The sequence below is a fragment of the Artemia sp. Qi Xiang Cuo genome, chromosome 8 (assembly GCF_049724085.1).
Source record: "Artemia sp. Qi Xiang Cuo chromosome 8, ASM4972408v1, whole genome shotgun sequence".
NCBI classification, from domain to species: Eukaryota; Metazoa; Arthropoda; class Branchiopoda; order Anostraca; family Artemiidae; genus Artemia; species Artemia sp. Qi Xiang Cuo.
This window is the reverse complement of record NC_142801.1, coordinates 61,379,656-61,392,384: the sequence shown is the minus strand read 5'-3', so window position 1 is coordinate 61,392,384 and position 12,729 is coordinate 61,379,656. Positions and strand designations below refer to the sequence as shown.

General features: G+C 36.3%; 1 protein-coding gene across 1 annotated transcript in view; it reads left to right on the top strand.

Annotated features, from left to right (window-relative positions):
- LOC148949663 (5'-3' exonuclease PLD3-like) overlaps nucleotides 1-12,489 on the top strand; it is a 185,917-nt gene extending 173,428 nt beyond the window's left edge. Inside the window, exon 10 of the mRNA XM_089093053.1 lies at nucleotides 12,096-12,489. Coding sequence (XP_088949179.1) covers nucleotides 12,096-12,247 — 152 coding nt within the window. The 3' untranslated portion in view covers nucleotides 12,248-12,489. The remainder of the gene's footprint in view (nucleotides 1-12,095) is intronic.
- Nucleotides 12,490-12,729: the final 240 nt, after the last annotated feature.

Below are 12,729 nucleotides of genomic sequence, written 5' to 3'. Positions count from 1 at the left end.
AAAGACTGAGCAATAAAAAAATAACAAAAGAATAAAATATTTAAGACAAAAATTTAAACAATTCAAAATACATGACAAATTCAACTGATTACTGAGTTAGTATCGATGTCCAAAGATGGTTCAGTTTTGATAAACGGGAAATATACCTGCTTTTCCACGGCAGTAATGGGGTCACGGTCAATGTGGGAAAACATAAAGGGCATTTCATAAAACAAACACTGAACGAAGTTTTGACTTGTCTGAATTTGTAAATAATTTTCAGAAAGGTGCAATGTACAATAATGTGGCAAGGCAACACTAATTAAAAAAAATTGAACAAGAGGACGGTTGAAGCTGTCGCAATGAAAGTTTTCTCAGGTGATCTTTGAATTAGAGGTACTTGTTGCCTCGGTATCAGTCGATCATCCTAGCCTTTCATTATGTAAAAGTGCTTATTCTAAATTCCCGACAAATAAGAAAAGGTATAAACGCAGGGAAGAGCTTCCCCAGTCCCAACCGCCCCCTCAACTGAACTTCCAAGAGTTACAATTTCCCCTATTATCTTACCTTATATAATGGGCTCGTAAATCCCAAACAATATATAATCTGAAAACAACCAATTGAAGTTGTATGAAGAGTATCAGAAGCCTGGAAGCAAGTGAGCATTTCTCATCATGGAGAATGTATTCAGTCGGTAGGTTTTATTAAAAGGTTGCCAATGTTATATTTTGGTAAATATAACGTGTTATGTGTCACGGCTAAAACTGTTTGTCTTTGGGGGTGGAGGGTAAGGGATTTGGGGTGGGCTGTGAATTTAGAGATAAATTACTGAGGATTGTGAATATAATTTTGTGAATAAAGGGAAGTATTTAGCGATTTTAGGAAAACTTTAATCAAACCATTTTTTAAGAAAGGTTGTAAGAGTGAGTGTGGTAATTAAACAGGCATTAGCTTGATTTCTGTGGAAAGGAAATATTTAGTATTATGATACTTTTTAGATTTAGAGAGGCTATAGATAAAATCTTAAGGGAAGAACAGTGTAGTTTTAGGAAGGATAGAGGACGCCTCGACCAAATTTTCACTCTTAAATTAGCAATTTAGGATTGCCTGAGTCGTCAGACTCTTTTAGTCTTATAGATTATGAAAAACATTTGGTTCAGCCGATATAAGAGCTTTAGTGAAGATCTTATCCTTGTATGGTATACTAGACATATATGTTAAAGTTATTAGCGCTGAGTGCGAGAACAATTTTGCTGTGGTTAAGGTAGGAAATGAGTTTAGTGACTGGTTTTGTATTGAAACAGGAGTTAAGCAGGGTTGGGTTGTATCTCCATTTATGTGAATCATTATGATGTGCCTTTCGGTAAGGAACACGGCAAAGACTATGGGATATACAAAGACTATGCTGATGATTATAGTATCCTGGATGAAAGGTTAGCAAATTGAAGGATTTTTTTGGATGTTTTGAGATATCAGGGCGGAAGAACAGGTTTGAAAACTATTGTTAAGAAGACTAACTCGCCTAGACTAGGAATAAATGCAGTTGAAGAGATGATGCTGGGTAAAGAGAAGATCGATCAAGTGGATAGTTTCACTTACCTTGGTACTATTATTTGTAAAGATGGCGGATATAGTGAATATATTAAAAGTAGAATAGCCAATGCAGAGGGTTTTCAAACAATAAGCTGTACCCACGGCCGTTGAGGGAGGGGGATGGGAGACCAGGCCAAGCTGCACCGTGGATAGGGGGCACCGCTACTGGGTGTTTTGCTTGTGCTTGAGTTGGGAGGGGGCACCGTAATTTATTTTGCCCTGGACACGACCAGCCCTAGGAACGGCCCTGGCGGTACCTGGTTTTACTAAGTTTTGTTCTATCCTGTTTTCTTGGGCTATAATGGGGAAAATGTTGAAGATGGCTAGGATACGTTTAGTGGATGAAGGATGACAGATTACTAAAGATCGCTCTTTTTGGACGGTCGTAGGAAAGGATTTAAAGGAAATTAGAACTTCTTAGGAGGATGTAAACGAATTTGCGAGATGTTTTCCAGAGAAATTGTCAACGGATTGTTATCAGTACTTTTGAATTGAAAGAAAAATGTGACTCTATCTGGCTTTCAAGGGCTATAGTGAGGAAACGGCTGAGATTGCCAGGAGATGTTTTACGGTTGAAGGATGACAGATTGTCAAAGACTGTTCTTTTCGGCCATCCATTTTGGGTCAAACAAAAAAAAAGATCGTCCAAATGGTGCGGGAGGATTTAAACTAAATTGGACTTCTTGGGACGGTGTAAAGAGGAAAGCTCTAAATGAATTGGGATGGAGGAGGAGTGTACGCAGCTGTGTTGGCCTCATGCGGCCAGGTGCTGCAGTGAATTGTTAACTGTAGTTTCGTATGTTTATCATATTTCCAAAAGGTTTTTAGTGTCCTATCGAATTTTCCTCCCTCCCCCTCCCCATACATAAAACGCATGGGTGAAGAAACTCGTATACAATAACTCATTTGCGTAAGAAGTTATTTTCAGATACATCTTTTGGTTTTTGGGTGAGATAGTATGGACTAATTTGTGTGCTGTGAAACCCCGCTTTTGTATTCAAAGTTATTTTGTTTCTTCTTTAAAGGTCTGTTTTTTGTATCATATAGTTGGCGTTTTTTCTGTCAATTCGTCTCATTAACTTGGAAATTAGTGACAAAATTATCACTACTATAATTGTGTCAATATGATTATTACTCTTGGAATTTCCTATGTATTTTTCACAAAAGGAAAGAAACAAAAAAGAATTAATTCTGAATATTATTATTTCATTCTCCTCGTTTGTCTCCCATAAATATTGAAAAATACATCAAAGGTTTTGAAGCTTCGTGTTAGTCAATGATATCATTTATTCAAACAACAATATATAATTCATAGCAACGATTACGATATTTCTTTCATGTTAAGTGGAGGTGAATGAAATTTCATGTCTTTATTTAATAACTAAAGCAAAGAAAGGGGAGTAGCCGAACTTTAGACGGGAATAGAGCAAACTTTGCAACATTTTGAGATAAAGAACTAAAACAGCAGACGTAATCTTTTCAAAAAAAGGTTATAGTTAAAGTATCAAGGACAGTGAAAATGGAATCTGATTTTTGAGTTGGTTACGTGAAATCTTACACAAATATATATATATATATATATATATATATATATATATATATATATATATATATATATATATATATATATATATATATATATATATACAAAAATTAAGAAAAATCGGAATTCAATTTGTTATGTTATGTTGGTTGACTTAGGCTTCTAAAGATAGCCGTCAAACTTAAAGATGCTGCTTTGTTTTGTTGTTTTTCGTGACTGCTATTACCGACCAGTTGTTTGTTCAATGAATATTCTTCTGAGTTTTTGTGCACTTTATGGTACCCACCGCTATATATTGTACAAGAAACTACTAATGGATACCCGTCAAACGGGTATTTGCAATAGAGAAATGGAATACAAAGCATGGTTTTCATTGCGTTTACAATATTTAAACTGCTGTTTTTGGGGTTTAGGGGGGGGGTACCTAGGTTAGGCTATGTTATGTATTTAATATATGCTATGCTTTAGCCCCACATAGTTGCCCTCCAATCACTTTCGACTATTAAAAAGGGCATTAGTCAATGAAATTTTTTAATGCAATTATTTGTTAATAGTTTTGCAGTTTGGTAGTAGCGGGTACTTAACATAAAAAGGGCTGTGTTTAGTTTGGAAAAAAGTTTTAGGGAGATTGCTAAGAATTATAATGAGATTGTTCTTTCTTAAAATGCAGCAAGGTCTCAAGTGTTATTATTGAATTTTAACTGTTCTGAAACCCTTGATAGAGTAAATCTGGGTGATTGTGATGTTGTAGCACTACATTAGCTTGTGCACCTTGGTTCCACCTTGGTTCAACCTATTGGTACATCCCTAAAGTCAACTTGGAAATTACTTATTGCCCGAACCGTACGTAAGATCCGTAATGCGTATGCTGGTGCAGTTGGATCACAGCTGAATCTTGGTACACACCACATTGCAAAAGTATATAATGCTGTATCTCTCCCTCATGTCTTATACCTGGTTCCTTTCTGGGACATTTTTAACCAATCAGACAAAATAGAAATCAGGAGGGTCTATTTCAAATATTTAAAGTTCTTTATTCGGGTTCCTCCTTGGACTAGGAATGGTAGACTGTGGGAGAGGTATATCTTGCCGGATCCTCTTGATGCGGCAGATAAGCTTTTTTCCAAGCTTAAAGAATATCCGTCGAACCACCCTTGGAAGTTTTTTGTTTTAATGCTAGTTTTCTTTCTTTTTTTTTTTTTTTTTTTTTTTGCTGGGTTATCATCATTTTTATATTGTATTTACTTGTAGGATCCATTTAATGACGTTCACCACCCTTGGAGTGGCTTATTTTTCCGAAATGTTTGTTTTATTCGAGTTTAGTTTGTATGTATTTGCTCCTGTTTTTGTATGTGCTTTTTTTCAGTTTCTTTCTTTTGTTATACTTATCGCCATGCCTTTTTTTATGAGTTTTAAAATTAATTAATTAATTAATAGGGCACTAAGCAGCTTAAGCATATGCAACTTTACTTTGAAGGTGTTGTTTTCCCTGAGAATCAACAGGTTGTTAATGTTTGAACTTTTTCGGGCGAACATAATTGTCAAATTAGGTAATTAGTTTTGCGTATTTATTTTAACGGTTCAACGTGGCAACACTGATAAAAATGCTGAACTTCCCTAATAACTTCATAATTTTGAAACAGCCAAAAAAAAAAGTCTTAGAAAATTGTGGCTTTCGGGTATGAAGTATACCTAAGATGGACCCAGTGGGGAGAAAAATACTTTCATTTTGGTATCCTTAGTACTTAAAAGTTTTAATACTGCTCCTTACATTGGGTTGAACAAACTTGTTTTCTTATTTTATTCCTGGCTGTTCTTCAAATCATGACAGGAAGTCTCCTCGGGTAAAATTTCCCCTGGAAAAATCCTGCCTGTCCCAGAATATTTCCCCTCGTAAAATTATATGTATAGAAAATCCCTCCGCGTAGAAAAAATCCCTACCCTAAAAAATGCCTGTATATTTTCCAATAACCCAATATGTAACAATGGGCATATTTTACAACTTGCTCCCCTGTCCCCAGGGGCTGTGGAGGGGGGATTTTTCCATCCCTAAAGGGATAGTTATTGAACCTTCAACTCTGCTGGCTATCTCAAAATTTGGATCTGGTGTCTGGGGAAAAGGAGCCGCGAGTGGGGATAATTGAAGTTCAAACTTTTTGATATCTTAAAAATGGCACTAGAACTTTCAATTTCCGTTTGAATGAGCACTTCCTCAATATTCTAAGACCATTGGTTTGATGCAACCATCCCTTGGGAAAACACTAAAATTCAAAACCAAACGAATAAATACATCTCCGTGATCTTTCTTCAGGCAAAAAACACAAAATTCCACATTTTTGTAGATAGGAGCTAGAAACCTCTACCTTAGGTTTCTCTGATATGCTGAATCTGATTTTCATTGAGATAGCTTGTCTTTTTGGAAGTGCTTTTCCCCTTTTTTGGAAAATCTGGCAAATTTGTTCAGGCTCGTAGCTTTTGACGAGTAACATTAAGCTCAATGAATTTTAAATATTTGGAATGAGCAGAAAAAGCCAAATTTGTTGATGGATTGATTGCTATCAAAATTACTTTTTAGAGTTTCTGTTATTTTGGGCTGAGTCATTCCTGAATTGAAAGTCGTTATCACAAACTGCATTTCTTCTATCATATCATATTCCGCGGAATACACAAGGACCAAAACTCCTTCCCCCTACGGAAAAAAAAATCAAATAAAATTCTTCTATCTATCATGTTCCGCGGAAGAAGGGTAGCAGTCGAATAAATAAAAGAGATATCACAAAAATTGTGCACCGGGTGGGTTTTAATTTTCTTTTTTTGCCACCCTGTATAATGAGGCTTATACTCAAAGACGCTATATTTTGTCAATAATTTATATCTTGGAGACGGAATTGAGCTGTCTGTCTTATTAGATTAGCATACTCTGGAAAGGACTGTGAATAGATTAGGATAAAAATAAACTAAATGAGGTACACCTTTTAGGGCTGTAAAAAGCTGGTAAAATTTATCGAGAAAAGTAGTACTGGATGCTGTTTAAGAAATTTTCTAATTGTCAAATGAGCGAGGTTCAGTTCAAATCGAATCCATAAAAAAACAGCTGAGAAAAACTAACAGATAATCACTTTTTTTTGTTTTTATGTCACTGTATCATTGATCGGGAGAGGGGATCCATATCATTTTTTCCTTGCTTATTCAATTGAGTACGGAAAAGCTGCTCACATATATTTTAATGTAGACTTGGTTAAATTGGCATTTCTAAGACTTGTTTAGTTTACGATGACTAAGTAATTTTTTATTATTTACATACTTCGTAAATAATTGACTTAGTAACCTGAAACGTGCGATTTTCTAAAATTTTCTTTGGGTTGTTTCAAATTTATAAAGCCCTTAGGGGAGTACCACATTTTGGTCAGTGTTGCAACGTTGAACCGTAAAAATAAATAAGTAAAACTAACTGTTTAAATTTGACAACGCTTAATATACGTAAAATTATTTATTTTTTGATAACCAAGAATTTTTGGGCAGTGTTGTAACATTGAACCGTGGAAATAAATATGAACCGTGGAAATAAATAAGCGTAAATAATTTCTTAAACTTGACAACGATTTATATCCATAATTATTGGGGTGTGTGTGCGGGGTCACCACTTTTAAAGGCAAAAATGGCGCAAAAAAGGTTGCTATGCCACTTACTCGAAGCGGAGAACCCCTTGTCGGCCCAAATTTTAGCGAGATTCCGGTTCTAACCCCAACGATTCTGCAAATATCGGGTTTGGTACTACCCTATTTACAGTATACCCTGTCCAAGGATATGATAATGCGGTCGAGTGGTCAAATAGCCACTTTCTATAGCCAAATGTACCCGCCTTGGGTTATGGCTAGAAAATCTCTACTGTCTCCTTGGAGGTAACAAACCTCCCTGTCAATATAATAATGACGGTACCTCGTGGGTCTATACCTACCCTGCCTGGGTTACGGAAAATAGTACACAGTTTGTAGAAAATACCTTACTTGTATTCCTCCAAAAGGGTCACAAATACCACAAAAATATATATATATCCCCGACTGGGGTCAGAACGCAGACTAAAACATAATTATAATTTGTACAGCACTGTTTGTATGGGTGGACCGTCACTTGGCCCAGCCAATCAGCTACCTCCCCATTCAAACCCAATTTTACCTCTTAGATTTATCTTTCAATGACTCCCAAACCAAGAAGTAAAAATAAACTTGCTTCACAGCTTACCTATTGCAAAACCACTATCGCTTAGTAACGGGAATTTAACCTGTCTTTTGAAATTATACTATAAGCAAATGTAATTAAAGAAACGAAAATAGGTCATTTATCTGAAAGGAAAAGAAACAGGGGTGGAACCCCAACACCTCCCCCCGTAAGATAAATGACCGCCCACGCGCTACCGTGGTCCACCCTTACAACCATAAACACTTAACTTCAACTTACAAAATCCATTTGCCTTCTCTCTTCCACCGCTTGGCTCTGGAATCTGGATCGGTCGTCCTCGACACGTCCCTACTGTAGGACCACCATGGTCTAAATTGCATAGCATCCGCACTAGATTTTGCAAGTTGAAATCTTCAAGATTCATAGGTAATGAATGTGCGCAGCACAATTCAAAACAACAAATTTTCTCGCTTTCACGAATTTACATTGGAGAGGAGCAGAGAATCAGTTTCTGGCACATGTGATGATGCCAGCCATCATGAAAAATTGGCTGCACTAGCTTCTTAATTTCCATCCGTGGAAACAACCCCACATCTCAATCAAAAAGTAAAGTGCCCCTTGGCATAATTTCAAATAATCTAAGGCCGAAAATACAAGGGCCTGTGAAAACGATAAGGGTACTAGAAATGAAGTAAAATTTTTCGCGAACCATGAATTACCTTTTTTTTGGGTTGCCTCCCCTGGGATTTTTTACTTAAGAATACACTTTGATTTTAATTGAAGATGAAACTTAGATACATCTCCCACTGAATACAATTTGCCGGAATTAATTTTCGGTTCCCATGAAGAATAACAGCTATAAAAAGTGTTACTGGACAAAGGTTTGGGTGAAGTATGAAGTGACTGAGAGAGAGTATCTACCAAGGACTCCAGATCAGAAAGGCAAAATCTCGGTAAAGGGATCACAACTTGTCCACCAGTTGTGCATTGAGGAAAAGGGCTATCTTTTGCGACTTCCCGCAGGGGATCTTCCCCAAGGGATTCCTTCCCCTCATAAAGGAACAAACCCTCTTTTGAGTTGATCAAACCAATATCGGAGTCCTTCCAAAATTGTTCCAATCCGACCTTACATTCCATATCTCCCAAAAGTCCTCCAACCTGTTGTAGGTCATCCATCTCTATTTTGTAACTATCTTGTTTTATTCCCCATGGATCTTTGATCTCTCTTTCCCCCTTATTATTAAAGTTTTCAAGGTTAAGCCCATCCAACATTTTTTTATTTTTCGCCACTGCAGGCTGAATCTCCAAATTTTGTCTCTTCTTTGCATTCCTCTTTTCGTCTCTACTTTTCTCCTTTCTGTCATTCGCGCAAAATAATAAATCATCGTTAAATGTGATTTGGACTCCAGTGTCCACTATCTTTGACTGTATTACTTCATTGTAGCTCCGTTTAATATCTCTTTTCTCTCTTTTAGTCGTCTTTATTTTTACCGCAGAAACAAATATTTCGTTATCAAATTGGAACTGAATTCCGACATTTTATTTTTCATATTGTACTAAAATTTCTCGATTTTTACGCGGAAAAGTGCGTACAATAAATTTCGTCTCTTTGTTATCTGGTACAATCAGTGCTTCATTTTGTCCTGCACTTGTTAACGTCTCATACTCATTAAAAATCTTCTCAAGTGTTCTATTTTATGCAACGATATCTTCAAAGTCTCCTCCAACTAAAAGTTCCGATGACAGCAGGGGATAGCACTAACATTAATTTTATCGCTTTTCTCAGGACCGTCCCGTTGGTTTTGCCCTTTATATTCTTGTCTAAGCAGACGGGCGTGGGTGCTTATTCCCATAATAATGTTCTGTTGTAATAATATTTTATGGTCTATTTCTTTCTTTTTAATTACGTTCATTCGCACAAAAGTTTGCTCACTCCCTGGGTCAATTACCATTTCGGTCAATTTTCCGTTTAATTTTACTCCTATTTTATGTGATTTCAAAAACTAGTCAATATTTCCTTGATTATGTGCTATAGCCCAATTCGATCTTTTATAGGTTACTTTCTTTTCTTTATTATGGCAATTTGTAGAAAAAGGCTCCGAGAAATCAATTTTTACCAGATTATCATCATTTTGACTATCAAGCATTTCTTTTTTTCGACAGGGCGGCGCAGCCTCCCAATTTGTTTTATGGGCCGGTCCACATTCCCCCACAGTCAACAAAGTATTATGTTTTCCCGTAAAAGTGTTTAATGTCTGGTAATTTTCTTTTTCTCGCGATTGATTCTTAGACAAATTATTACGGCTATCTGACAGCCTAAAAGTAACTTGTGATAAAACGTCACTTTGCGAATTTCCCCAACGAGTTTTGATTAGTCTGTCAATTGTTTTTGCAACATCCTGGTAATTAATTTTTATCGGCCTCCTTACGGGCCTGCCTTTCTTCCTCGCTTTCTCTTTTATCTTTCTCTCTTTGTTTCCTATCTTCCTCCTCTTTTTGCTCTCCGGCTTTTCTTTCGGCCTCTTCCTTTCGTTCTCTATCTACCCTCTCTTTCTCTCTTTTTTGTCTATTTGTCTCTCTTTCTCGTCTATCTTTTTCAATTTTGTCAATACGGGCCTGATGAAGTATTTCATTGGCTTGCCTGCCTTTTTCAATTTGATCTATTTTTTCTTGTCTATTTCTCTCTCTTTGTTCCTTTTTTTCTATCTCTTTGGTCATCTTGTTCTCTGGCTATTTTCAATTTCTCCATTAAATTTAATATTTGTTGTCTCTTATCTTCTTCCCTTTTTTTTCTATTTCTCTCTCTTCTTTTTCTATTGGCTTCACTCGCTCTTTTCGTTCTTCAATTAATCTCATCTCTGTCCGACATAATTTCAAAATTCAGTTAACTTCAAATTACCTCTTCAGTCAAAATGAAAATTATTTATCCATTTAACTTCCGGCTCTCTCGCGGAAAATTGTTTTGACACGCAGCAATTTTAGCCTTATATTTTTGAATACTAATTAGTTGCGTGATATATTGATTCATAAATTTTATTACTTATTATTATCCGTCTAAGCAAAGCTCAGATAAAAATTTCTCTTTGCGATTTCGGATATATAGCCTCTGTAACCACAAAAGGCTACTTTTGTAGGTTAAATTACTTGTCTCTTCGACAGCGTAGAATTCTTTTATTATCAACGCTGTTAATAATTCCTGTTCTTGCTGCCACTAATGTTCGTGTTTACTTATGCCGCTGCCGCCAATGTTCGTAGTGCTAGCTACCGCTGGCACCACTTATTGGGGTGTATGTGCGGGGTCACCACTTTTAAAGACAAAAATGGCGCAAAAAAGGTTGCTATGCCGCTTACCCGAAGGGGAGAACCCCTTGTCGGCCCAAATGTTAGTGAGATTCCCGCTCTTAACCCAACGGCTCTGCAAATATCGGGTTTGGTACTACCCTATTTACAGTATACCCTGTCCCAAGGTATGGTAACGCGATCGAGTGGTCAAATGGCTACTGTCTAAAGCCAAATGTACCCGCCTTGGGTTATGTCAACAAAATATCTACTGTATCCTTGGAGGTAGCAAACCTCCCTGTCAATATAATAATGACGGTACCTCGTGGGTCTATACCTACCCTGCCTGGGTTACGGAAAATAGTACACAGTTTGTAGAAAATACCTTACTTGTATTCCTCCAAAAGGGTCACAAATACCACAAAAATATATATATATCCCCGATTGGGGTCAGAACGCAGACTAAAATATAATAATAATTTGTACAGCACTGTTTGTATGGGTGGACCGTCACTTGGCCCAGCCAATCAGCTACCTCCCCATACAAACCCAATTTTACCTCTTAGATTTATCTTTCAGTGACTCCCAAACCAAGAAATAAAAATAACCTTGCTTCACGGCTTACCTAGTGCAAAACCACTATCGCTTATTAACGGGAATTTAAACTGTCTTTTGAAATTATGCTATGAGCAAATGTAATTAAAGAAACGAAAATAGGTCATCTATCTGAAAGAAAAAGAAAGAGGAGTGGAACCCCAACAATAATAATTCAACTTTATCAATCTGCTCATTCCCAAAGACAACTACACCTTCTTAGGAGAGCTGCATTTTCTTAAGCGGTTTGGTGCCTTGTGTTTTTGCTTAATTGCGCCAATTTTTCGCTGACGTTTCTTTTTTTAAATATAGCGCCCGCTACCACCAAAAACTGTATATCTCCATAGAAAAAGCATCTTTGATTAAAAATTGAATTCCCAACTTTCCCTAATTTTTAAGATATATGGTTGTGTAACTTTGCAATTAACCAAGTCAAGCAGTCAGATTTTATATTCACTATTCTTGGTACTTAAAAAAAGTAGAGTCTTTATTGATAAGATCTTGAAAATAATTTGATTTATTTAGAATTTGAGATTTTAATTTTCAATTTAGAATGTGAGATTTTAGAATTCGCGACTCTGTGTCTTAGTATCCTACCGTGACCAGTGGCGGTTCTGGCGGTGCCTGGAAAAAAATCTTGATGAGCATCATCAATTTTTCTCCCAAAAATTCTCAGGCCAAATTTTAAGTAAATTTTCATTTATTAACAAAATTTCACCAACTGCGCCCTCTGCTTTATTTTAATAAAATTTCAAAAGTTAAAAAATGATTATAACCATTAGATTATTTATTTGAAATTTTGCGCCCCTAAAATTGGTTCGCCCGGGGCAAGTGCCCCCTCCATCCCTCCCCTAAATCCGCCTCCGACCATGACAAATCTAAGATTTTTGAACCAAATTCGTCATTCATTGAATTCAACTACTTTCAGGTACGTCAAATTGGTCTGGAGACTATTTCATTAATACGGCAGGAATTGGAATAGTCGTTGAGGATGATGGGTCCCATGAAAATGAATTACGAGTCCAGCTTCGTGATCTGTTTGACAGAGACTGGAATTCATCATATTCATTCTCACTATAGTGCTAATAAAGGTTTTGAATTTTAACTTCTTGATCCAGTTCAGTTACCAAAGGGATTATGTGCCTACCCGCAACGAAGCGAATACACACTTGTCAACTTCTAAAGAACTCTTAAAGGAAAACAACGCATTGTTTGGACAAGTGCAACTTACGCTGTTTAGTTTTCGACACGACAATATAAAAACATAAATATTAATTTCTGTTTGTTTGTTTTTTACTATAATAAATTGTTTTTAAGAAAAATGAGATTCATCCTTCAGTTTTGGGCATGATGAAAACGTAGCAAAAATCCTAAAAATCTTTACGAATTCATAAAATCATAGGCAATACACAGAAATTTGGAAGAATTAATAGTAATCATAAGTTTTGTAAGGAAATACACATAAATTTGTAAAAAAAAAATCAGGATCAACCCAAAGAATCCAGACCAATCCTGAGACATCAAAACAAAACTGTAGAAAACATAACCGATCCGTACAAATC